Source organism: Hippocampus guttulatus, chromosome 10 (assembly GCF_054856545.1).
Source record: "Hippocampus guttulatus isolate MCC_2025c chromosome 10, RoL_Hgut_1.0, whole genome shotgun sequence".
NCBI classification, from domain to species: Eukaryota; Metazoa; Chordata; class Actinopteri; order Syngnathiformes; family Syngnathidae; genus Hippocampus; species Hippocampus guttulatus.
This window is the reverse complement of record NC_141270.1, coordinates 16,626,762-16,653,933: the sequence shown is the minus strand read 5'-3', so window position 1 is coordinate 16,653,933 and position 27,172 is coordinate 16,626,762. Positions and strand designations below refer to the sequence as shown.

The 27,172-nt window shown below is 42.2% G+C and overlaps 1 protein-coding gene and 1 non-coding gene across 2 annotated transcripts in view; one reads left to right on the top strand and one right to left on the bottom strand.

Moving 5' to 3' along the window:
- The window catches only part of plekhh2 (pleckstrin homology domain containing, family H (with MyTH4 domain) member 2), a 30,033-nt gene extending 2,861 nt beyond the window's left edge, over positions 1-27,172 (top strand). Inside the window, exons 3-30 of the mRNA XM_086121816.1 lie at positions 7,977-8,039; positions 8,112-8,261; positions 8,646-8,729; positions 8,857-8,938; positions 9,011-9,196; positions 10,487-11,358; positions 11,754-11,829; positions 11,908-12,002; positions 12,118-12,277; positions 13,562-13,698; positions 13,902-14,015; positions 14,082-14,168; positions 14,315-14,473; positions 14,626-14,706; positions 15,401-15,580; positions 16,530-16,638; positions 17,468-17,580; positions 17,830-18,009; positions 19,230-19,327; positions 20,554-20,731; positions 20,870-21,028; positions 21,167-21,264; positions 21,952-22,093; positions 22,184-22,320; positions 22,971-23,100; positions 24,010-24,096; positions 24,337-24,486; positions 26,053-27,172. Of these exons, the coding sequence (XP_085977942.1) occupies positions 7,977-8,039; positions 8,112-8,261; positions 8,646-8,729; positions 8,857-8,938; positions 9,011-9,196; positions 10,487-11,358; positions 11,754-11,829; positions 11,908-12,002; positions 12,118-12,277; positions 13,562-13,698; positions 13,902-14,015; positions 14,082-14,168; positions 14,315-14,473; positions 14,626-14,706; positions 15,401-15,580; positions 16,530-16,638; positions 17,468-17,580; positions 17,830-18,009; positions 19,230-19,327; positions 20,554-20,731; positions 20,870-21,028; positions 21,167-21,264; positions 21,952-22,093; positions 22,184-22,320; positions 22,971-23,100; positions 24,010-24,096; positions 24,337-24,486; positions 26,053-26,238 (4,293 nt within the window). The 3' untranslated portion in view covers positions 26,239-27,172. The remainder of the gene's footprint in view (positions 1-7,976; positions 8,040-8,111; positions 8,262-8,645; positions 8,730-8,856; positions 8,939-9,010; positions 9,197-10,486; positions 11,359-11,753; positions 11,830-11,907; positions 12,003-12,117; positions 12,278-13,561; positions 13,699-13,901; positions 14,016-14,081; positions 14,169-14,314; positions 14,474-14,625; positions 14,707-15,400; positions 15,581-16,529; positions 16,639-17,467; positions 17,581-17,829; positions 18,010-19,229; positions 19,328-20,553; positions 20,732-20,869; positions 21,029-21,166; positions 21,265-21,951; positions 22,094-22,183; positions 22,321-22,970; positions 23,101-24,009; positions 24,097-24,336; positions 24,487-26,052) is intronic.
- Positions 18,629-18,722, bottom strand: trnai-uau (transfer RNA isoleucine (anticodon UAU)). The gene is made up of 2 exons: positions 18,685-18,722; positions 18,629-18,664 (listed from the first exon to the last, which is right to left on the bottom strand). It is a non-coding gene; the product is annotated as a tRNA-Ile (tRNA).

The following is a 27,172-nucleotide window of genomic DNA, read 5'->3' as shown; positions in this document are numbered from 1 at the left end:
ATAGCCCCCTTCAAACTAAATAAAAATGCACAGGAAGAAACCCGGGAACAAACATGAGTTCTTGTACAAAGAGTTTTTTGTTCTGGCTACTGACGGTAGAAGACGTTGAATAACAATTTTGTTGTTGTTGACACTATTAATAGACTGCTCCTCAGAGTTTAAGAATTCAAATATCACTTTTGTGATAAACATCTGCTGCCACAGACTTATTTACCTTGTTGTTGCTTATTCTGTATGTTGCAGTCTGTGATTTGAATATTTGAAATGAACAGGCAACAAAATGCATAGGGTCAGTAAAAAGTAAACTGCTAGTTAAATGAATGAAATCGACTATCAAGCTTAAAGTAAACGTGACCAACTTTTCACTCATCCAGTAGAGTATTCAACCAAAATGATTACATACCCTTGAAAAGCTTTTCATGCATTTCTCAGTCAACACAAGAACGTTTGGATTTTGAATGTTCTTCGGCAAACCTTTCATTGATGTTTGCAACATCAATATATATATGCTGTATATAAATAAAAATATATATATATACCGTATATATAATTTATTTATTTATTTTTTCATTAAAAGGATGATTCTTGTGTGTGCACATCGACAAATCTGATTTGCAATCAAAGAATCACATTTGTGGAAGAAGTTTCTAGTATTGAAATCATAGATTCCGAAAGGTTTTCTAACAATCTTTTGAGGTGTATTCATGTTGAAAAATGTAGTCTAACTTAATATCAACACAGAAAAATGTTCAAATGCGTCATTCATGGTATGTCGCAGAGTCCCGACAGTTCGAAGGCTTTCTCTGAGAAATTTAAAAATTCATCCATAGTCCCTTCACTGTCCAGGCCCAACTACTGATGTCATGAGGTCATGGTTAACATGCTTGGTTTGGTCTCTGCTGCTGAACCGCCAGGCCTGCGAACAAAGATTGTTATTTTAAAGCTACGTGGTGATGCACAAACTCCTATCATTTCTAGATATGGTTTTATAAAATGATTAGGTACGATTTTTGTTTGTCACCAGTTGAAAACTTTCTGAAACTCGCTTTTTGTTTTTCTACTGGCAATTACACTCTGCTCTCTCCTAGCAGACTTGGCGAGAAGTAATGAAATCCTAGAAAGCTTCTGAGGAATGATACGTTGAGAATGAGGGCATAAAAATAAATTGGAACAAGGAGGGGAGGGGGCTGGTGTAAAGACCGAGCCCCCCAAGGGAGGAAATAGCTCGTTTGGTTAACTGTATGTGTGTGTGTGTGTTTAATAACGAGGTCATTTTGAGTTTGTTGCACGTGTCTACGCTTCCGTCCAGTCAAATGTTGCTGCTTTGAATCTCTCAGCCTTCTCTCTTGAACCGAACACACTTGCTGTTTGCCTCTGTTTCTTTTCCAGTGGTAATACTTTCCGCCATCCTGTCGATGCTATAGCCTCCCTGTGTGGACTTTGTTCTCCCAGTACTTGCGTGGGTTTTCTCATGATACTGCGACCTACTTCCACATTCGCACAATATCCATGTTAGAGTCCTCAACACTGTCCATAGGTGTTAAGGAGAGTGTGAATGTATTTATGTCAATATGTACCCTGCGATTGGCGTCTGACCAATTCTGCCGAAAGTCAGCTGGATGCATCTCTAGCCAAGTTATACAACTCTATCTATATGAAATCTACCAATAGTTACCGAGTCGTGAAATCCAAAAAGAGCATTTCTCCATATGCCCTGCAACATCCTCTTGTAATTAACTGGCACCAAAACCACTACCACATAACTGCCAACAGCAAAAGTTGAAGTGATTCAGACTTTTCCTGCTCTAATCAGAAATGTGGTATTTCTTGCAACACCACAGCAGACATCTGAGCAAGTTCTCAAATGCTTCCGTATGTTAGAATTTAAATATATTCATTGAACCCAACTACACAGCCTAAATACAAAATACAGTAGTGTGGAACCCTAAAGGGAGAAAACAATCTTTCTTGGGTCAGGTTTCCAATTTGTTCACATTTGCATATTTTTTTCATTTTCCATTGGAGTTTCTAAAATAAATTAAAAATAATAATCTGTCAAACTGTTGCCATCATAAAATATTGAAGCAATAGCTACTTGCAACTTTTATATAAACAACCTTTCACACCTGAGAAAACATACGCAAGCACAGGAAGGCCAGAGCCAGCTTTCAAAGCCTGAACTTCAGAACGGTGAGGCACATGTGCTAACCACTACGCCTTGCTACCCTGTGAGAGGTTTCATTTATTAGAAATGTCAGTCAGAAGGACTACAAACACAATAACGTTTTTCTCCGACCTCTGACAGTCTAAGTTAAAGCTGTAGTTGACTGTGCAGGTGTAGCCATTGCTGTGGCCAGTGACTGAATACTGTTCGTGTAAAATGTTCAAACTATACATTTTATGGGGTATTGTGAGCATTAAATGTGAATAACTTCTAGCTGGGCTGAGTGTTTTTGGTCCTAAACCTGTAGGTAATGTGTGCCATCACGGCGGAGAAAGAGGCTTTGTGAACTGGCTGTGGACGGGGGGAGGAATGCTTGAGTTCAAGAAAGGTTGGACCCAGAGCGCCCGGTGTGGAATTCCAGGAATGGAAGTCCATTTGAATCTGACCAGGGAATATATGCAGAGGTGACAGAGCAGTGAAGGATGGTTATGGGGCTTTGGGAGAGCTAAGAGGACATATTTGTGCGTCTACGACACTTACCAGGGGGTACATAGATTAGACCTGAATAATATTGCTTTTAATGTTTAATCAAATCAATGTTCAAGCCAGAACTCTCTCTGTTAATCCCACTGTAGTTGCACGGAATATGACATAAAGACAACACAGGCTTGTAAGGGTTTGATATTTGTTTCATATATAGCCTTGAGAATGAGAAGCACACAGAGCTCTGATGTTAAATCTAGTGTGTGTGCGTGTGTGTGTGTGTGTGTGTGTGTGTGTGCGCGTGTGTGTGTGTGTGTGTGTGTGTGTGTGTGTGTGTGTGTGTACGTGGGTATACGTGGGTATATGTGTAAAATGCAGCTATAGCATGCCGCACTAATGCCTTGTAATTAGCATGCTATTCGCTGCCAGATGCTATATCTGCTACTTAGAGTGGCCTGTGGTATCGTGACGAGAGGAAGAGTGTGTTTTGAGTTACAGGGAACTTTTTCATGTTTGTTCACAGCGAACAGAATGACTGCATTTGCTTTATATTTAATATTTAACCTAACAATAAGATATACAGCAAATGAGAGTATTTTCAAAAAAGTGAAGCAGCCATGTTTTGCTAACAATATCCCAAATAAATGATCTAACTCTATCCATACATACAATCCTGAACAGCCAATTCCGTGAGCAAGTGTGGACACATCCAGCGACACACAGTAATCTCATAAACCCACGTTACTCTCGCTTGATAGTGACAATAAATGGAGGTCAAGCTGAAGAAAAGACCATGTGTCCAGAGAAGGCCTGGTTTGTGGAAACTATGAATGGCGTTGGCAGGGTGTGGCTGCTTCTGAGAACAGGGAGTTTAGTTTGTTGGTCTGAGCAGAAATAGAGTGAAAGTGGGAACACCGCCATGGCAACCTCAACTGTCCACAATGCATCTGGATGCAGTATTGTGTCTCTCTGCTGGTGCTGAATGGAACACTTTTGTATTTTTAGGTTATAATTTACCCGGTTAAACTATCACAATACTTAAGAACAACAAAAAGTAAATACGATTTTTTTTTCATGTCAACGCGCACAAACTAAATTGTACCTTAGTTATAATTCTAAAGTAAAACATCTCCCTATACTGTATTTATTTTATTAAGTCTCCCTTGGAAAGAGATTGTTTTGGCTTTATCAGGAGCGCTGGAAACTTGGAGAAGCTCTTGTCTTCTTTGTACTTTCATAGAAGCACATGAAGCGAAATGTTTGAGGATTATGTCAATGAACCCATTATGATTTTCCATTGACATATAATCCTCACCGAAGCCCCCGAATTTGAGTTGAAGAAGCTTTCCCAGAGGCTCCCACCACTTGAAAGCTGAGAACGTCAGAAGGAAATTTCTCAAGTCATCCCTATCCTCACGATGCCTGGTGTATACGCTGACAGTTTACTGTAGTGGAGGGGTGCACATGTTTGAATGCGTGCTGTAGATTCCGTGAATTTTGTACCCTGTTTGTGTTGCTTCAGTTTTAACAAATGTTGCAGGTTTGCATTTGTACCTTTATAGATGTTACACATCCTTGGCATTATGTTACTCATTGAAGGCACTGACTGCAACAGTTGTAAAACAAAACTGTCCGTGCGTGTGTTTTTGACTTTAGCGAAGGAAATGGATTTCACGCTGGCTTTCATACTCAAAGTGTTTAGCCCATCTGCCTCAGAGTTCTTAGGTCTTCTAGGTTTGAATTTCGGCTGGAGCCTTCATGTGTGGAGTTGCCATGTTCTTCCTGTGCTTGCATGTTTCCTCCCACATTCCAGAAACATGCATGTTAAGCAGGGCTGAACAATTTGGAAAATAATCAATAATAATAATCAATTATATATATATTTATAAATAAATAATCCTCGTCTCACCCCTCGGGTGGTGTCCGTCCCTCATTCAGCTCGGGTCCTCTACCAGAGGCCAGGAAGCTTGAGGGTTCTGCGCAGTATCCTTGCTGTTCACAGCACTGCACATTTCTGGACTGAGATGTCCGATGTTGTTCCCGGGATCTGTTGCAACCACTCATCTAGTTTGGGGGTCACTGCCCCAAGTGCTCCGACCACCACAGGCACGACTGTCACCTTTACCTTCCAGGCTCTCTCCAGCTCCTCTCTGAGCGCATGGTATTTCTCGAGTTTCTCGTGTTCCTTCTTTCTGATGTTTCCATCACTTGGGACCGCTACATCCACGACAACGGCTTTCCTCTGCCCTTTATCTATGATCACGATATCTGGTTGGTTCGCCATTACCATCTTGTCTGTCTGGATCTGGAAGTCCCACAGGATCTTCGCTCTGTCATTCTCCACCACCTTCGGAGGTGTTTCCCATTTTGACCTTGGGGTTTCCAGTCCATACTCCGCACAGATGTTTCGGTAGACTATGCCAGCCACCTGGTTATGGCGTTCCATGTAGGCTTTCCCTGCCAGCATCTTACACCCTGCAGTTATGTGTTGGATCGTCTCAAGTGCCTCTTTGCACAACCTACACCTTGGGTCTTGTCTGGTGTGGTATATCTGGGCCTCAATGGCTCTGGTGCTCAGGGCCTGCTCCTGAGCAGCCAGGATGAGTGCCTCTGTGCTATCCTTCAGGCCAGCCCTCTCTAGCCACTGATAGGACTTCTTGAGATCAGCCACTTCAGTTATGGTCCGGTGGTACTTCCCGTGTAGGGGCTTGTCCTCCCATGATGGTGTCTCTTCCAGCCCCTCATCCTCTGTTCCCCATTGTCTGAGACATTCTCTGAGTACGTCATCCATTGGAGCCTTCTCCTTGATGTATTCATGAAGCTTGGATGTTTCATCCTGGACAGTGGCTCTCACACTCACTAGTCCCCGGCCACTAGTTTCGGCTTGCGTACAGTCTCAGGGTGCTGGATTTGGGATGGAACCCTCCATGCATGGTTAGGAGCTTTCGGGTCTTAACGTCCGTGGTCTGAATCTCTTCCTTTGGCCACCTTATTATTCCTGCAGGGTATCTGAACACTGGCAGGGCATAGCTGTTTATTGCCCGGGTCTTATTCTTGCCATTGAGCTGGCTTCTTAGGACTTGCCTCACTCGCAGGAGGTATTTGGCCGTAGCCGCTTTCCTTGTTGCCAGTTCGAGGTTGCCATTGGCTTGTGGTATACCGAGGTACTTGTAGCTGTCCTCAATGTCTGCTATTGTTCCTTCAGGGAGTGAGACCCCTTCAGTGCGGACTACCTTTCCTCTCTTAGTCACCATCCGACTACATTTCTCAAGCCCGAATGACATCCCGATGTCGCTGCTGTAGATCCTGGATGTGTGGATCAGGGAATCTATGTCCCTTTCGCTCTTAGCATACAGCTGTATGTCATCCATGTAGAGGAGGTGACTGATCGTAGCTCCATTTCTGAGGCGGTATCCATAGCCCGTCTTGGTGATTACTTGGCTTAGGGGGTTCCGTCCTATGCAGAACAGCAGTGGGGAGAGTGCATCACCTTGGTATATGCCACATTTGATGAACACTTGGGTAAGTGGCTTGCCATTGGCTTCAAGTGTGGTTTTCCACATCCTCATAGAGTTCGCATCGAAAGGCTCTTAGGGTCCTGTTCACCTTATACAACTCCAAGCATTCAGTGATCCATGTATGTGGCATCGAGTCATATGCTTTCTTGTAATCAATCCAGGCTGTGCACAGGTTGGTATGTCGGAACCTGCAGTCTTGTGCGACTGTTCTGTCAACCAGGAGCTGATGTTTGGCTCCTCTGGTATCTCTACCAATGCCCTTCTGTGCTTCGCTCATGTATTGATCCATGTGTCCACTTATCTTAGCCGCAATGATGCCTGACATGAGCTTCCATGTTGTGGAGAGACAGGTTATTGGCCGATAGTTGGATGGGACTGCACCCTTTGAGGGATCCTTCATGATCAGGATCGTTCGCCCTTCGGTTAGTCATCCTGGGTGAGTCCCATCCCTCAGCAGCTGGTTCATTTGTGCTGCTAGGCGCTCATGGAGTGCTGTGAGTTTCTTTAGCCAGTAGGTGTGGACCATGTCCGGGCCTGGTGCTGTCCAGTTCTTCATATCTGAGACTCTTTACTGTATGTCTGCCACTGTTATGGTAACTGGGTTCTGTTGAGGGAGGTCGCTGTGCTCCTCTCTCAGGGTCACCAGCCATTGTGCACTGCTGTTATGTGCAACCTCCTTCTCCCATATGCCTTTCCAGTACCTTTCAGTTTCCAGTCTTGGTGGGTCAGCTCTGTTGTTAGGACCCTGCCACTGAGCGTACACCTTCGCAGGTTGTGTTGCAAACAGCTTGTTTATTCGTCTGGCCTCATTCTCTTTCATGTACCGCTTTAGGCGGCTGGACAAGGCTTGGAGTCTTTGTTTGGCAGTTTCGAGTGCTTCAGGTATGGTCATCTGGATGTACCTCTAGGGTGTCGGCCTTTTCATCACACCTCTCTGGGCCTCCGTCAATTGACTCACATCTTTCCGAGCCGCCTTGATCTTAGCCTCCAACCGTTTTTTCCATGGTGGATAACGTATCTCATGGCTTCCATGGTTGCTCTTATAGCCAAGCATCTCTAGGATCACTGATGCTGAAGCGTATATCAGCTCATTGGTTTTCGTGATCGTTATGGTAGGGATCGCCCTCAGTGCTGCATTCACACTTTCCATGAGGCTTTCAGGTGGTACTTCACATAGCCGTTGTAATCGGTTTCTAGGTTGCCCAGCTTTCATTCTCGCCATGATCTTAACTTTAAGGTCAGTTGCTGCCGTGTTCAGCATTTCATTCATTGGGGCTGGCCTCCCAATCTCATCATCTGCATTCATTGGGGCTTGCCTCCCAATCTCTGGTATGACCTCCTCCTCTGATCTGGCAGCCTGGGGCCCTTCATCATGGAACCTGCGTTGTACCTCATCAATCTCAAGTTGTGACAGCAGTTGCCGTTTGTGGATGTTGGAACACTGAGCTACTAGTTGTTTCGCGGTCAACCGTGACTGTGGGTTTCGAAGTAACCATTTAGCCCACATTCTCTGCATGTAACCCCTCTGACGAGGGTTGCTTGAGTAGTAGCATTCCAACAGAGCCATGTTATCACATCTCGCCCATCTCCGCTTTGTTCCAGTAGCCCATTTTTCATCAAGGTGCTCTGGTTCCCCAGCACCTGACGCAGACCTTGTTTGGCCGGGCGACGTCTGAGCCGGCATGTCATTTGTTGTAGTAGAAGTGGAAGTTGTCGTAGTAGACATAGCCATCTTCGTCTTACATCCATCTTTATTTTAAGCAGTGTGTTTGAAAGCACACGCAGGTACTCCGTTTTCTGTTGTGTCACAGATTCAACAACTGGAGATGCAAGTGCTTGATGCGGAAAAACGAGCTTTCACCGCAAAGCAGCAGGTCAGTCAGCAAGCGGCTTCATGTTGACTGTATGGGATGTGCTCTTTGTAGTTTACCCATGTATAACTCTAGGCGCAGTGGATGGAGGAGAAGCTGAGGGCCCCAGAAGGTCAGCCCGAAAACTCTGAGAAGCTTTGGTTTGAGCGCTGCCAGGAGCTACAAGCCTTAGTGCAGGAGAAGGAAGATATCATCACCCGGCTGGAGCAGCGGTTGGAAGAGCAGGTAAAACGTGCACACACACATCCTGTCTCACACACACAGTTGCATATTAGTAGATTTTCAGTCTGTATGTAACAACCATAGGTCGCACAACAGACTGGCGTGCCTTTGTAATGGATTATATGGAGGTTAAAGCACACCTGCTGACATTGTAAACATGCCACATTGTGAAATGCAAAACCCCAACCACATATCCCCCAAATACTACTGCATACAAACTACAACTCAAAATATGTCCTTTGTTTCAAGGATCGATCATTAATATCATTATTGGAAGAAAAAAAAATACGCTCAGTTTAATGTTCTCCAACTGCTTGCTTTACAGGGAACAATGATTGATGTGTGTGCTTCTGTGACCTGTGCATTGTGTGTGTATCCCCGTAACAGAAACAGTCAAGGCTTCAAGATGCCAAGACCGTGGAGGAGAAAGCAGCCAAGATAAAGGAATGGGTGATGCTGAAGTTGTCAGAGGTAGGAAAAAAAAAAGAGAAAACAACACAGACGCACAGATTAAATTGATAATATACTTTTTCTGTATGATCATTTCGTGGGTTACTTGAGTCCAACTACCTCCGCTAAAGACATGTTTCATCCTCAGTTTGAGGTAGAGAACGCCGCATTAAGAGAAACCAACAAACAACAGGAAGCTCAGATTGGTGAGCTAAAGAAGAAAATGGATGGTCAGTATGAGATCCAAGGCTATCCATTCATCTGCGAAAAGATGCCACATCATTGTATTGGTCATTTTTCAGAATTTGAACAGAAATGTTCCGGTAAACGAGTAGCTCTGGGCAAGTCTGTTGAAGCCCACCGGGTTAGCAGCCTGACATTTGGCTGCTTCCAGGTGAGAGGAAAGAGCGCGCAGGTTCTGACCGGGCCCGTTCCCTCACAGAGGAGCCTCAGCGTCGAGGAAGAAACTGAAGGCAGGGTCAACATTGGTAAGAATGCTTTATATAAAGAAACAGTGCTATGAATAAGGCTGAGGTAGGAATGTGGTGTAGATTCTCAGTCATCCAGGTTATGATCGTCCACCAAGGTTGACCACTGGATTTATTCTTATTTGCTGAAGATGTTTCACGTTTAATCGAAATGGCTTCTTCAGTTCTAAATGACAGCTTTGGAGCAAGGTAATTAGAGTTCACAAAAACTCAAAAAGCAACTAAAACTAAAGTTGAAAAAAACCCATTTTTGTTCATGAAATAAAATGTTTAAAATGCTTTTAAAAAACAAAAAAATAGCTGAAGCCGTGTCTTACGTTTATAAAACTATTTTTGATAATATTTATTTTCATCTTTTCCAATTAATGACATACATCAGGTTTTGGGGTTTGTTTTACATGTATTTATTGCGGTATTGCTGTATGACCGTACAGAAGAAATTTTAGGTCAAACACGTGTATGATAATTGTAGTTTACTCTATTTTCTAAGATAATATTTAGTGACCTTTTTCTAAATCTTGCACTCAACACATATACTCCATATATTACTAAAACTAACAATGATTAAACTAAAATAAAGCATTTTCAAAAACAAAAACAACAACAACTAGCAAACCTGCTCTCAAAATGAATTCAAATTAAGTGAATTTAAAAAACAAAACTTAAACCGATAATAAAAACTACGAAAATGAAAAATCCCAAACTCTTACAACGCTGGGTGTGGTCATTGGTCAACAGTAGTATGCTGTTGCTCAGTGCGGTTAGTGAAATGACCGTCCACGGTCTTTCACTCGTCTCGTGGCAAAAATGCTCGTGAGAGACACTCTCCAGTCTCCACGTGGAATGAGGCTAGCTTTGGAGGAAGGGATGTCAACACATTGTTAAAGGCAGACAATAGGCGATGCCTTCAACCTCCTCCTCACATTTCTAGTTTGATTTTCTAGCTTCTTTTACACATTTTTCAAGCCAGCGGTTGGACATTGTTGTTCTTTGCTACTACAAGACCAGTGAACGACTGATTGGTATGCAGGACGATCATTTCACTAACCGCACTGAGCAACAACACCCACTCTTAGATTTTAGTACTAAAACGAGAATTTTGGATTAAAGTTGAAACTCCTTGAGCAGAGGTGGGGAGTAAGTAGTATTAAGTACAGATCCTAAACTGCAAACTGAGGTCTGAGTATTATTGTCTTTGAAAATGAGAGATGTTGGATCTCATTCGATGAAGTATCTGTATTGAGTGTGTATGAAGTAAGACACACAGTATCCACTTTTTTACTCCGACAGACAGTCGAAGTAAGCAGACAGCCTCCTCAGCCACAGGTGCCGAAGTCCAGAGCCCAGATCAAACAGGGCTGCTGGCTACTCATCTGGATGAGAATGAGAACATTAATGCGTTGGACTTCAGAGCAAGCAGACGCGATTCTTGTACTGTTTCCTCAGCACTCTCGAGTGCTGAAGAAGGAGGAGGGCGTGAAGTCGGAGAAGGTGGTCTGGAGTTAAGTCGCGCTGGGAGCGAGGCCTGCCTGACAGCCTCGGATGACAGCAGTTCCCTGTTTGACGACGACATGCAGCGAGTAGAGCGGCCCAGCTTCAGCATTCTGGCAATGTCGGATGGGCTACCTGGGGAGTGTAAAAGGAAGGAGGGCTGCACCCCTGAGGAGCTCAACAAACGATTCCAGTCACAGAGACTTGACTCGTCATCCTCGTCCAGCGAACTCAACACCCCGAGCCCCGTCGTCACGCCAGCTCTCACTCCCAAACGACCCAACCCGCCCCAAGACCTGAGAGATAACCCTGCTTCACCCAAACAACCCAGATTGCGGACCCCAGCAGGGTTGGGGTTAACTCACGTCGCTATGAACAAGAAACATTTGAGCCAACCACCAATCAGCACGGAGGCAGCACCCGGACAAACACGTAACGCCCTCAGCATGCTGCGCTCCTCTCGACCAGAGGAAACCAACCTTGACCAAGTGCAGGAGGTTGACATGGAAACAGGCAAGGATCCATCCTTGCAGGTTCGCCCCAGCTCTCGTAGCAAACCCACAGCGCTTTCCATACAGGCCACACCTGACCCAACTTCTGGGTGTCCGGAAATAAACTCAGACAGTCACAGCTCACCTCCCACGCCGCCTTTACACAGGCTCCCCTCCTGGGTAAGATTGTGATTCCCACACAAAAAGACTCTCATTTATTTATATATGTACATTTATCGATATAGTCTCATTATAGTTCAGCAATTTCTACTTGATGTATTCATTTATCATCAAAATGTCTCCACATCAAGGCTAAGCACAACTGTTCTTTTTTATAACCGTATTATAATGAGCAGCCAGGGCAGAGATATGCAAAACAACTCTTTTTCATTTTTACTTTCTCTTGCTCAACACTGGTACCCAAAGAAAATCTCAGTTAGTCATGGCATCATTCCATTAGATTGGATTCTTTTTTTCACTCTGCGATTATATTGCTCTTGTGTTTGGACTTCCTATGGCGGTTCAGGTGTAACTACAGTATGTTGTGACTGGTATCTTAATTACTGTCTCCAAAGGAGAGTCGCATTTACGCGGTGGCTAAATCAGGAATCAGGCTGTCCGAAACATCATGCACAGATTCAACAAGCAAAGGTAAGGTAGTGAGTCTGATAGTCATGATGACAAAGTTACATTCTGATGTTTTCCTGAGAGCTTTACTCTGTTTTGTAGATCCCTCTCTGCAATCCTCCTGTCCTGCCTTTGTAATATACACAGCCCTCATTTATAGAAATATGACCGCACCAGTTTACACTACTCTGAAGGGGGTAAGTACAACTTTGTGCAACACCCTGGTTTTGAGTGTTGTGCATGCATGTTTACTTTAGTATGAAGTATGTCTGTAATTTGTGAACACCAAAACTAAACCCCTTGTCTCTGCAGAAAGCCACTCTGTTGAGTAACAATCCATACTTAGATGAGTCATGTAGTTCTGAGGAGTCATCCAGTTCTGAAGAGGAGGATGGTTCCTTATGCAGTTCACACACGTCCTCCAGCTCCCACAAGGACAGCAACCCAGGCAGCCCACGCTCTGTCAAAAGAGGTACACTTATACTGCAAGGAAATTACCTTAGCATCTGCAGATCAAGAAAATCAGTGGGAAATATATTCATAAAAGTGTATAACATTCTATCTTTTATTATATCAATTAGTACAGTCAAAAATGTGGCACGGTGTTCAACTGGTTAGCACGTCCGCCTCAGTGCTGAGGTGCAGGGTTTGATTCTGGCATTCCTGTGTGGAGTTTGCATGTTCACCCCTTGCCTGCGTGGGTTTTCTCCGGGGGACTCCGGTTTACTCCCACATTTCAAAATCATGCATGGCAGGTTGATTTGAGACTCTTGAAATTTGCCTCTTGGTGTGAGTGTGAATGCGAATGGTTGTTCGTCTATGTGTGCCCTGATGATTGGCTGGCAAACAGTTCAGGGTGTCCCCCGCCTCCTGCCCCAAGACAGCTGGGATAGGCTCCTGCACACCTGAGGCCCTTGTGAGGATAAGCGGTTCAGAAAATGGATGGATGGATGGACACAGTCTAATACTTAATCACAGTTGGGTTGTATTCAAGATACAGTCAGAAGGAAAAAATACACTGGTCAAGAGCATATTTTTACCACAGTTGACTGTATGTGTCACTATATATGTTTTGGACACAAATTTCAAAAACATATTTCATATTTCTGGATTGTATCAGGTTGTTGGGTTTTTTTTCTCAATATTTGACCAATAACATCTTGCGCAATACGTATAATGAATATGAATACGGTAAGATGAATGCAAATTATGCTAACATTTTATTGGTGTGTGATCAGTCGAAAATGAGGAAATGACAAATGAGAAACAATTTCTTCTTTTTCTTCATCATTGTGTTCTTCTCCTTCCTCTTCTTCTTCTTCTGCCACCCAGTGGAGAAAGTAAGTAATACAATACAAGCAAACGACACCGAACATGGATAGTGGGTTGCAAATGGCCCCCAGGCCATATACTGGACAACACTGCTCTGAAGTCCAAATTGTCCATCGGTGTGAATGTGAGTGTGTCCATATGCGCCCTGCGAATGGCTGGCGACAGGTCGAACGTGTCCTCCATGTCTTCTGTTTACGTGTGGTTTTTCTGGGTCTCTGACTTCCTCTCACGGTCTCACAACATGCATCTTAGGTTAATTTAACACTTATGGCCATAGATATGATTGGTTGTTTGTCAGTATGAAACCTGTGATGGAATATGCAATATGATCATTTTGTTTTCGTTTTTAAAAAAACAAATATTGGGTGTGGATTGTGACCATAACCGTATACCATATGTTACACCGCTTTTGCTTCACTTGCAGCTGTATCCACGTCTTCAATGACATCAGAGAGTGACTATGCCATCCCACCTGATGCCTATTCCACCGATACTGAGTGCTCGGAACCAGAGCCAAAATTCCCCAAAACCTGCTCCTCTGCTGGTGACAACAGCAAAAGTGTATGCACAAACTCATTCACTCCAAAAGACGTTTTTAAACGTCTTTTCAGACTTGGTCCAGAATTGGCTGGTACTGAATGAGTTTTAAAAACAACAATCATCCATTTTGACAACCGTGGCCCAAAATCGAATTTGGTGTATTTTTGACAAACATAGCCACTAAAGGTTAGTGTAATTCTCGTTCTGAATATTCCCTGTTTAAGGAGTCGATGGAGAAATCCGGCTACCTGCTGAAAATGGTGAAGACATGGAAGAAAACCTGGAAGAGGCGCTGGTTTGTCTTGAAAGATGGAGAGCTTCTTTATTATAAATCCCCAGTGAGTGTGTTGCAAGAGATCTATTAATGCTGTTGTGAGCTCTTATGTATGGTCATGTTTCGGCAGAGTGATGTGATCAGGAAACCACAAGGTCAGATTGAGGTCAATGCCACCAGCAACATCGCACGAGGAGAAGGAAAACAAGTGCTCCAGGTATTGACTCTTGCATTGTGTTCCAAACATTAAATATGACAACATTTTCATTTATTTCAAGTTCCTTTGCTCAGAAACCATGGAAGCTATGGCACCCTTTTTTGCATCCTTTTCCCTTCTACTACTTTTATTATTACTTTGTGTAGATAGTGACAGGAAAGCGGGTGTACTACCTGAAAGCCGACTCCCCTAATCTGCTCGAGGAATGGCTCGCAGTGCTGCAGAGTGTGCTCAGAGTCAAAGCTGCAAGTCCACTCTACACTCAGCCGGATATAAGGCCCAACATGAAGGGACAGCTTATCAAGGTCACATCATTGCATTCGATTTTGCCAAATGAAACCATTTGCAATTACTGAGCATCTGCCTCCCGTGTTGCTTCATTATGTACACTCTACTGTTCTTTTGACCTATTTTCATTCAATTTCTGAAATGATAAAATTCATTTCGTCAATGGCAGGTAAAGCATGGCTACTCTAAGCGGGTTTGGTGTGCTCTGATTGGCAAAACTCTGTACTACTTTCGGAGCCAAGAGGACAAGGTACAATTTACAAAATTAATTTCAGTTTATTCAGAAAATGTAATTGATTTACTGCTTTTCAAAATACTTCATTGATAATAATTTTCTACTCATGAATGACAGCATCGCTCAAAATATTCACATTTTACCATGAAAGGATGATAATCATCATAAAAACTCAAAACATAACACAGAATCTTTAAAAATGTTTCTGTTCAGAATTGCTCATAACAGCCACAAAAACTGCACAATTGGGCATCTTAATAAGTTAAGAAAAATTTGTCAGAAATAATAACGTGCTCTATATTGGGGTGGTTTTTTTCAGAATAGCACTATATTAAGAAAAATCATGCAAAGCACCGTGGTTGTTTACATTTTACCCTGAAAAATCTTCATATTGGCATATTAACCATAACATAAACATGATTTTGGTATCTTATGCTTTTCTGTTTGAGGCATCATTGGTATAAAAACTTTTTGTCGGGTGCGAGAGGATTTCAGCACTTGAACTAGTTCCAATTTGTCTTGACACGTGACACAAATTTGACCAACAGGTCAAAAAAAAAAAGCACAGCTTTGAAGTTGTTTCCACTCTCTATTTGTATTTACCACCTTCAATGCAGATTTCATCCACAAATGCTAGTGGTATGATTGAATGAAAAGTAAAAAAGAGCCCTTGTTGATTTTGCTGTTTAATTTTTATCTATTGTCTCAGTTTCCACTGGGTCAGATAAAGCTTTGGGATGCCCAAGTGGAGGAGGTGGACAAGTCTCGGGACTCGGACGATGGCTTGAAAGCATGTGGGGGCGGATCACGGGTAGTGTCCTATACTATCGCCATCCATCCACAGGATCAAGAACCAACTTACCTGCTCATTGAATCTGGCCATGAGAAGGTCAGTCAGGTTTTTTTCCATACTACACGTATAAGAGACAAAGTGTTACCAGGCTCGAAATACCTTTTTTTCTTTATGGATCAGTTTTGCTAATCAATGTTTTAAGTGTACCTGTGGTGGTCAGGAGGAAAAGAGCCATTCACTCTTTTGCTGTGTGACCATTTATAGAGCAACTTACTCATTTTGAGAAGCAATTTTTATTAAACAATAAAATAAAAATACGACAATATAACATGTAATATAACAATATAACATAACAATTGAACAATTGCCTTTCTTTTAATCTACAAGGGTTTTTTTTAATTTCTTGAATTTGCATTGTGCATCACAGCAAACAGTATTTTCTTAACTGGAAACATTTTCTGTTGTGCACTTTCAAACACAAATATACATTTCAGTTCAAATTTGGTATTTCTGCGTTCGTTGATTGGTCTTTAGCAAAGGTACATTGATTTTTTTTTTGAAAGGAATATCTACTGTAAGCCAAAGCCCAAATCGAAATGCTGAACTGCATTCTGAAAAATAACATGATTAATATTCATGTTTTATTCTCTATTAATATACTTTTAAGGTCATAGGCCTCTTCTTTGCTGCTTAACGTACACTGTAAAGGAACAGAATTAATTTCCAGTGTCTGTCCTGTTGAATGTTGTTTTCTATAACTTTCTGTCCAGACACTTATTATATTTCCTGCTATTTTGCTGGTCAAAGTTGGATATGCTCTTCCTTAACGTGGTTCCAGTCAGACATCCGTGAAAAGTGTACTGGATCACCCAAGCACTTAATTCCGGTGATTAACGATACGTGTCGATTTTCAGGTTATCTGTTAGCAATTAGCAAGCCTTCTTCATCTTTCTTCATAATCCGTTCATGAGAACGAAACTTGTCAGAAGTGGGGCTTATTCCATCAAAGCGATATTATTGACTTTAGAGTCATGCTTTTGTTCAGGATTCGTGGCTGTACCACCTGTGTGTCGCAGCAGGAACCATGATGGGGAAAGTCGGCACTGAGTTTGAAAAACTGGTGGGGAAACTCTTTCAAGTGGATGGAGATTCAAGTAAGCATGTGTAACTCCTCTTTCAGACTGCCAGCCCCAAAACATTTTTTGGGTCATCATACCCACAATGTATCTATTCTGATTTTATGAAGTCTAAACCAAAACTATCACATGAAATCCAATTTGAGCAAATCAGATCCCAAAGCACTTGCATGCTTGATTTGGGATCCATACAGATCAGATTTCTGCCTCAATGTGGGCGCTCTGGTTTCACAATGGGTGGTTCTCAAAAGGGCGGCCCGGTAGTCCAGTGGTTAGCACATCGACTTCACAGTGCAGAGGTACCGGGTTCAGTTCCAGCTCCGGCCTCCCTGTGTGGAGTTTGCATGTTCTCCCCGGGCCTGCGTGGGTTTTCTCCGGGTGCTCCGGTTTCCTCCCACGTTCCAAAAACATGCATGGCAGGCTGATTGAACACTCTAAATTGTCCCTAGGTGTGAGTGTGAGCGCGCATGGTTGTTCGTCTCTGTGTGCCCTGCGATTGGCTGGCAAGCGGTTCAGGGTGTCCCCCGCCTACTGCCCGAAGACGGCTGGGATAGGCTCCAGCACCCCCTGCAACCCTAGTGAGGATTCAGCGGTTCGGAAAAATGGATGGTTCTCAAAAGATGTTTTCCAAGAGTGTGAAAGGAGAGCCCAAATATTAACTTGTTCAAAACTCTGGCTCTTGTGTTTTCTGACTTGATCTGTGTCTTTGTACAACTAATGATTTTTCAAAACTGTATGTATTTAAATGAGTGCCCTCACAGTTTTCTATTTTCTTGCTACTTTCAGTATGTTCTATTATTTACTTTACATATGTTTTCTTTAAGCTGTATTACTGTTTTATTTGCAGACTCTCAGATGTGGAGAAACCCAACATTATGCTTCAGTAAGGAGGCTTTATTGTCTCCACTCACCACGCTACCTTCACAGGCCCTGCAAACTGAGGCGGTCAAACTCTTTAAGGTAGGGAAATATGCATGCTCTTGCTTTGCTTAAAATCATTACTATTAAAGAATGTCTGCGCTTTGGTGCCTTGCTCATAGACACTTCTTTGAGCAAGCTGATTAACACTGGCCGAATAGATCAGAATAGGTTAATTAATCACCTAATCAATTAATCACCCAATCAATTAATCACGCAATAAATCACTCAGCTCGTCCTTCTGTGCTCTTTGTCTTACATATCCTAAGTGCCTCTTGCTTTTCTTCTCAGACTTGCCAGCTGTTCATCAATGTGGCCATCGATGCCCCGGCCATCGACTATCACGTCTCCCTGGCTCAGAGTGCCCTACAAGTGTGTCTGACCCACCCTGAGCTTCAAAACGAGTTCTTCTGCCAGCTCATCAAGCAGACCACAAAGAGGCAGCCGCAAGGCCAACCGGGACCCTTGCAGGTGCGCATGCTCACCACCTGGTGGCAACAGTAGCTCAGTCATAACGCGGCTCTTCGGGTTCAACTGACTAGAGTCACGTGATCATGATACGTAACAACCTCTTATGAGTTCTCCGTCAGTCACCAGAAGAGGGCGGTGTTGGCTTCCATCCTCACAAGGGTGGTCGGTGGGTGAACTGTCGCCTCTCCCAGCTGACTGTGGGTCACCAGCCAATTGCAGGGCACATAAAGACAAGCAACCAGTCACACTCACATTCACACCTTGACAATACAGTACAGCTAGAGTCTTAAATGAACCTAAATTGGCAGAAATTCACTTTTTAAAAGAACCAGAAGAATCTTCTTTTATGTCATGAGATACGTGCACATTTTATATCTGTTTTGAATCCATGACAGTTGCGAACACCATAAACACAAACACTCAGTGACACCGTGGCCAACATAGATACTGGAGCTGGGGGCTCTTTTAGCAACCCTGAAGCAGTTCTGTCTGGTTCAAGAACACCACAGCTGTGGGTTCAGGTGATGTTGTGGCCACCCACATTCTTCTGCTGCTCTTTGCCCAAAATTGAATGAGGGACCCCCACACCGCCAAGCCCATGACACTTGCCCCAAAATCGTGCGCCAGGTGAGGCTTGAACTCACAACCTCAGCATTGCTGTACAGTGTACTGTCATATAAGTACCATGCACTAACCGATTGCGCCACTGGCGCTCGATAAGTAAAATAACTGCAATAGATCTATATCCTATTTCAGAGTAGCTCCTTTTGTCTTCTGATTCTAGGTGCATTACAAGCAATAGGTTCTCCACTAAGACTGCTATTAAGTGGATAAAGGAAAGGGTAAAGTCGGGACCCATTTGGCACGCAACGAAATACCATTTTGTGAATTTCATTAAATGATAAATGATTGAACATATAATACATCATTGGTTTTCAACCTGCCTCTAATTGCCATCACTGTGTTCAGGGCCTTTCCCCCCTTTGCACGCTCTCCCTTTTTTATGTACTGAACTGTTTTTGCTCTTCCAGCAGAGCCAATTTCCTACCAGACTGGTGACAAATTGGGGAGCTAGTTTGCTGAGTTTTAGAGAGTCTGTTTATTGTCACAAAGCAATATATGTGTCAAGCTGCTTGACATCAAATGAAGTTGAGCTTGTGTTTGACTTTAAAACCAGTGGTGTTGTGTTAATGCATGATGTGCCATTTGTCACTCTTCAGGGTTGGCAGTTTTTAGCATTGTGTGTTGGACTCTTTCTGCCTCAGCATCTTTTCCTCTGGCTGCTCCAAGCGCATCTCAAAAGACATGAGGATTCCAGGTGAGCTGAGTCACCAGACACCTCACATGAATTGGCAGTTCAGTACCTGCGATATCAGCTCATATTAGCCCTCTAAATGTAAACAATTCTTGCTAATCATTTCCTGATCCCGTCTGAAAATACAATTTGCCATTATAATTACAGTAGACAAGGCTTAATGGGAGACGTGCGCATTAAAAAGGCCCTCCTTGATGAATTTACTGTCATGTCGTGGCTCTCATTTGTGCCCACATATCGGGAATTTGAACTAATTTCATCAAATTTCACACAATGCTTTTGTAATACTAAGTGTGGTATGCACATCATTCTTGTTTGCACCTCTTTGCAGCCATTTAAAAACATGTTTAAACATCATCCTGCTCCAATGTGTGTTGACCTCATGAAATTGTTATTCAAAATTAAGGACTTGTCATGCTGGTTGCTTTGAATGTATTTTAATATAATTTGGTTGCATCTTTTTTTCCAGTACTAAACAGATGATAATTTGGGCCCATTTATAGCAACTGAGTGCTCACAAAGTTATCAGTTGAATTTTTATCATCATCAAAATACTGTATTGTACATGTTCAAACGTTTGATTATATAAATGTTATCATAGTATTTCTTGATCAGGGCCTGACCGAAAATAATTTTTTGAACCCAATTACGATATTTGCCGGAATGACATTCTGATAATCGAGTCATGGGCTGATTATGTATTTATTTATTTGTTTGTTTAATTTTTTATATTAATATAAGAAAGAACATTTTATTGTTTTACCATCTGATTTTTGGCCAATTTCTTTTTTTTTGGGGGGGGGGGGGGTTGAATGTCATCTTTGTTTTGTGTTGTAATCTGTTTGGACACATGAGGCTGACAAATTTGGACACACGAGTCCAAAAAAAAAAAAAAAAGGGCTGATATGCCCTATTTTAAAGGAGCCAATACTCCAGTATTGGTTGGGCTGTAATCTTGATTTTGGTTGCTTGTAATGTTGATTTAACATTGAGTCATCTTTTATAATATTTTGCATGCTGGCTCTACAATGAGATCCAATTCAAGAGCTGTAAAAAAATAAAAAAATAAAAAAAAGATCTACCTTTCTACCTACAAAGACAATGAAATATTTTAATTGACACTGTCAATTGGCTAATATTTTAACAATATGCTCATGTGCTACTGTGATTTGTGATGTCATTAAATTGTGCTACATAGTGTTTGCAAACACACTTTATTCTTTCCCCAGGACTGAGGTAGGTAAATATGCCATCTACTGCCAACGTTCAATGGAACGCACCCAGCAGAAGGGTGAGAGGCAGGCCAGACCATCCCGCATGGAGATCCTTTCTATTCTGCTAAGGAATCCCTATCACCACTCCCTGCCCTTTAGTGTCCCTGTGCACTTCCTCAACAACACCTACCAGGTCAGAATAATCATGAAGGTTATTTGTTCTATTGACCAAATTAGTTTCGGCACAAATTTGGGCAACCCATTTTTTTTAAATCACTTGGCACAATGCTATAAGACAGTGTACTGTTATTTTGTAATTGCCTTTTCACAGGTGGTAAGTTTTGATGCGTCCACCACAGTGGATGACTTCCAAAGTCGTCTCAACCAGGACACCGGCATGAGGAAAACGGGGCTGTCAGGTTTCAGCGTGTACACTGATGACCCCACTGGACGAGAGCTGGAACACTGCTTACATCAAGGGAGCATCAAGGTGATTTTTCCAATCATCAAAAGCTGCTGTTTGTTTTTGTGGATGCTTTGAATTAGAAATTGTGTGCGTCATGTGTGGAAGTTGCATGTTCTAAACTTCTTCTTCTGTAAGTTCAGATCTAATACATGTCTATGGCAGATTTGTGATATTATATCCAAATGGGAGCAAGCATCCAAAGAGCAGCACACCGGCAAGTCGGAGAACACCAGAACAGTCCGCCTCACTTACAAGAACAGGTAAGCCAACAGACAAAGGCGTTCATTTTAAAGCATTATGAAATTGCCTCATTAGTGTTTAACATGCAGCACATCTGGCACAGTGACAAATACTGAATTTTGCTCGGTAATGACATATAAATATTAAAGGCATCAAGCACTGTGGGAAAACTTGGTTGAGTTGAACAATCTGAGTTTTGGGACATATCGTAGCCACACTCACAGCTAATGAATTACCGGTAGCTAATCAATCACAGGGTGGGCTGGAACCTCACAGTAGGCCCACTGTTGAATGCTAAAGCTTCTGCATTTTAGACAGTTTTATGATTCCTACTCCATAGAGTTCAATAAAGGTTGGATGAGTTTTGGGGATGAAAAACCTTGAGGATGACCTACAACAAAGGTCGTGAGACAATTAAGCTTCTTGACAAACAGCAATCCATCTATTCAAAAAAAAGGTATTTTCAGTGGTACCTGACCTCACAAATGTTCTTTTGGGTGAACTGATGGAAAATATACACAGGTTTATTCTAAATTCTTTTTAGAAGAGTGGAAGCAGCAGGCAGAGGACCAAATCTATAAGTCCTTCCACTTTATTCCCTGCAGGTGTAATGTCCCAGTGTTTTCATCCATGTAATGTAGCTCCATAATTACGTTAGACAAATCTTGAAGGACTTATACATTTACTACTCATCTTCACCCTTTCAGGCTATACTTCTCCAGCCAGGCGAGGGGGGAGTCAGAGAGGGAAAGGTTGTTGTTAGCCTATCAAATCAACGAGGCCATTGTGGCAGGACACTTTCCTGTCAACAAAGAGCTGGCTCTGGAAATGGCTGCCTTGCTGGCCCAGGTCTGAAAGTTACCAAATGTTTATAATTACATTTTTTTTTCCCAAAAATATTTGTTGTGATTTCACAGTCTGTTTTGAATTATTTATCAGGTTGAGTTTGGAGATTTTGAACGTCCCTTCTTGAGTACCGGACCAGGTCAAACTAAGTCCAACCAAACCTTGAAACAGGTCCTGGACAGATTCTACCCCAAACACTATCGTCGGACCACGTTTGAGGAACAACTCAGGTAGCAAAATATACTGACAGAAGCACTTTTTTATATTACAATAGTAATAGTACTGCCCTGCGATTGGCTGGCAACGACTTCAGGGTTGCCCCCCGCCTACTGTCCGAAGACAGCTGGGATCTCCAGCACACCCGCGAGCCTTGATAAGCGGATTAGAAAATGGATGGATGGATGGATGGATGGAAGTAATAATGCTGAAGCCGCTAGCAGCAATGAACAACTCGATCCCACTTTTTCATGGAGACCCCTGTTTCAGGCATGGGCCCTTGTGACTTTTTTTGTGCATCCTGTTATGATAGTACACCGATTTTGTTTCAATTCGTGAAACTGGTATTGTAGCCTCCTTCTTTTTTTTTTTTTTGCAAGAATAACTTGTAGGTTTTGGGAGGGTCATATTCGAGGCGCCTATTTTAGTTACACCATAACCAGGATTAAAGCGCTTGAACACATTTGAGTTTTTGGGGTTGCCAAAAAGGCAACTCGTTTGTTGGAAGATTATTTCTCACCATAGCGAATCCAAATAGGCCGTCACAGTCTCCTGACACTCCAGTCCTACAGTTTTTTCTGGCATTAAATTGCTAAGTGAATACAACTAACTTTTTGGAAGGCATCAAGACGATGATTGGGGATTTTTTTTTTTTTGCTTTCAGACAATTGCTCCAGCGTCTCTCTGCTCGCTGGTCCTCACTCAGAGGTCGAAGTTCATCCGAGTGTGTCAGGATTTACCTGACTGTTGCTAAGAAGTGGCCTTTCTTTGGTGCCAAACTTTTTGAAGCCGAAGTGAGTGTTTAAATACTTACATACAAAGTACCGGTACTCAAAAAATACATGGTTTTATTTTATAAGTTAATGTTCACCGACCACGTGAAACAACCCATTTGCAGAAGCACAAACTCCACAAGCAACAGTGAAAACAGAGACGCAAACAATAATTACCAGTACGACAAATAGCATGATTTAGACTATATTTCTTGGGATATGTTTTTGTTGTAGTTTAGTTTTACAATGAGTGTTTTTTTAATTGTGTTAATTTGTGACATCCAATAAGTAGCAGATTTTTATCCACATTTGGAAGGAGCCAGATTTTGATCTGAGGATATTCGCTTGTGGCATTTGAAAGCAGAAAATCGGAATCGTGTCACTTGAAGCACACAGTGTAAATCCAGCCTTAAATTAAGAAGATGCTCTTCTTACGACAAAGGATAAACAAACTTGAACAGCTTGAAGAAAGTTTGGTTGAAAATTGGACTGGTACAGAGTTAAAAAGAGAACATGTCCTGATATATCGTTAGAGCGCAGCAAGCTGAAGTTCCATCATCAGTGAAAATCATTGTGATTCATGCTATCATGTCAACAATGGTTACAAAATGTCACCATATTTAAGACAAATGACATTTGTTATTACACTTCATATAACTTAACATCTGTCTGCAAGCAATGCTTGCGATTCAACTGAAAAGTCAAGTGCAATCTTTTAGCGGAGGAAAAAAATAATATTACTACCGGTAATGACTGACAGCTGATTATTAGTTACATTTTTCTTTATAACTGTGGATTAGAACATTTTTAGGTTTATAGTTTCCAAAATTTGTTTTAGTGTAATACAGAGTTTTTTTCCACTGAAAATGACATTAAGATAAAGGTGTACTGTGATATTAATGAATTTCTTATTTTGATTTGGGTTTGCAGTCCATCACTCCCTCTCCAGACCCAGCCACACGTGTTTGGCTGGCGGTTCACGAAGATGGGATTAGTGTCCTGGACCACAACTCTATTGTGAGCTTCTCTTTGATCACCCACACGTCAATTTTACTAACTCTACTGAGCTGCTGTGTTAATCAGATCAAAAGTAAAAAAATTAAGTTGCTGTCAAGACAGCTTTCAATTTATTTAGTCTGTGTCGGTGCCATTTGTGCCATTTGGCTAGAACAAAGTTCATCACGAGCATCACGACCTCAACCCTGATTTATTAAATAGATGCTTATTTTTGTTTTTTGTTTTCTTTTGTTTTTCCAGAAACCACTGGTGTCCCACCCTTACAAAAATGTGATGACATTTGGGGGCTGCAAACAGGATTTTATGTTTGTGGTGGCACAGAACAACGGTAACAACGCGACCAAAGATAAACCCTCAGAGAACCATACATTTGCTATGGATGCATCAAAGGTTAGTGGAAGAATGTGCATCAAACTCTGCTTTAAAAAGTAGCATAAACTCTCCTCTTCCAACTGCTCTTGCGATCTCCCGTCCCGACTCACGTGATGCATTCAGAAATAACAATAACAGGCCAAAAATGGCGCCCAATTCCAAACGCAAATCACATGGCGGACTACGTGTTAGGTTAAGGCCGGACTATAAAATACTTTTTTTTAAGTCTTGGGCAGTTACCTATGGATCTCAACTTAAAGTATGACCTCTGAAAAGGCCAAAAATTCCGTTTCCAAAGTAGATTCAAAATGGCGGCTTTCTCGTTTGGTTCAGCATATGGCTCCAAAAGACCTTTTTGTTGATGGTGGGCTGTTAAATATGGCTCCCAATTTTCATAGACCGAAAATGCATCGTTAAGAAGGAATTTTGTAAAGCAAAATGTGTTGCCCCGCCCCCATCATATAGTATTTAGAAAACTCGAAAAAAAAATTCCCTGTTGTTTTCCCAGGTGTTGAATTGGTGCACCCCGAGTTTGAAGTCAATCGAATCAAATGTCTCGGACAGTGGTTCTTAACCTGGGTTCAATCGAACCCCAGGGGTTCGGTGAATCGGTCTCAGGGGTTCGACGGAGCCTCTGCCATGGAGGGCAAGACACACCTGACTCAAGATGTCAATTAGTTATGACACACCCGCTTGGCCATCGCTCGCTGCAGATTATCACATGACATTGCTTGTCCAATCAGTGCTGCGTGAAATTTATTTGCTCAGTAGTTAGCGTGTGACTGTCGTGATAGTACGTTGAACAATTAAAAAAAAAACTAATGCCATGGAATTTTATTTACTTTTTTCTGTTTTTAATAAATGTTTTTGGTTAATGTCTTGAATTTGTAAAAAAAAAAATCATAATTTTATTTTTCACTAGTGTAGGGTTCGGTGAAAGTGCATATGAACTGGTTAGGTTTGGTACCTCTGACAAGGTTAAGAACCACTGGACTACTACAAAGGGTTAAAAGTATGACCCCTGTAAATGTGCAAAAATAGTCCACAATAGTGGATTCAAATGCTCACAGGTCACTTCCTGTCCGTTTAACTTTAGCGTAAGTCCACCAACGACTTGATTGTACGGCTGAGGGTGCTACACGTACAGTACCTCCCACTTTTCTGACCCTTACAGTCATTCATCGCGGGACAGAGTTCCGTTCAACCTCTCTGGAGCACGACAGACCCATTTTTCTTTTTTTATACTCATATACATATGACATCTTTAAAAGATACATTTTTTGCCAGGCCTGATGTGTGTGTTTTGTAAGTATTCATTCATGTTTATGGTCTCAAAAATGTGATTCTTTGCAAAGATGAAGAATTCCGACAGAAACAAAAAGGACCTTTCAGCAGTCGCTGCATCGGCCCCAATGAAAGAAAATTGAAGCTAGCTAACCGGATCACTCTATAGCACGTCACACTTTTGTGTGGTTACTCATTGCCAGACATGAGTCACATGATTTTTTTTTCTCCGTTGCCCCTAACAAAGAAGAAGGCATTAAGGGGGCCAAGTAGACAAATGATGTTATGTTTCATCAATAGATCAGAGAGATCACCCTGCTCATCTCCAGCTACATCAACAGCGCGCATCAGCAGAAGGCTGCAGCCCATCACCTCTCCGCCCCTGCTCTCATGGTGGCCCAGCCAATCAGCCTGAAGTGCAAAGAACTGAGGAGCAAGTCTCCACCAGCGCTGGATCGTCCCTGTAAGGCCCCCACGTTGTTGTAACAACACAGTCCTTTTCTGGGTTTATTAAAAAAAAAAAAAGGACAGGTCTCTAGAGGCCCTTTGCAGGGAGAACTTGAGCAGTTCCCTGCACACAATGTTTGGGAGTTGACATACCACTTGAATTGCATTCCGCTAGCTTTATAGGTACAAAGGTACAAACCAATTCGAGCATTTTCCTTATGAGTGTTGCCTTTCAGTGTCCTGGCTAAAGAGTCAACACTGTTTACTGATTGACGAATCTAATGTTCTCAGTATCATTAATCTCTGCTGTCGGGTGCATTTTTATGTACAAACACTGTGGTCTGGGTGAGATGAGGATGTTTTGAAAACTAAAATGGCATGAAGTTTACCTATTTACATCATTTTTGTGGAGCGCAGTGGAGCACACCACAGTGCATACTGTTCTGGATTCAAGGTTATGTTACGTAAGAAGTCACGAAAGCTCGCGAAAGTAGAAATGTATGACAAGTTTCCCGTGATGAAAATTGCAGCTGCAGAATCTTGTCAGACTGGATGAGGACAAAATTGTCTTTATGAAAATCAGAACACTGTTTGGTTGACCTAATACTCTGGTTGGAAGTATCAAAATGTAGTACAGCGTGCAGCAAGAGAAATGAAGCTGTAGATATGGTGACCTGGTCGGGGAGAAGGACAAGTTGTAAAAGAGTAACATACCTGCCAGTAATGTGCTTTGTAGTTACTGAATAACCAGGACGGAAAGGAAACTGACATCCATACGAACTTATCAAAGCTTCAGAATTATGTTCATTTTTGCAACATTTACACACACATCATCATGTGGATTAAAAACTGGACATCATTTATCTTATTTTAATAAATTGCTCCCCTTTTATTTACATCATTTCTGTAACATGCATAAGTGAAGAAACGATGATAAATAAAACTGCATATGAATAAGATTCCAACCCTGTGA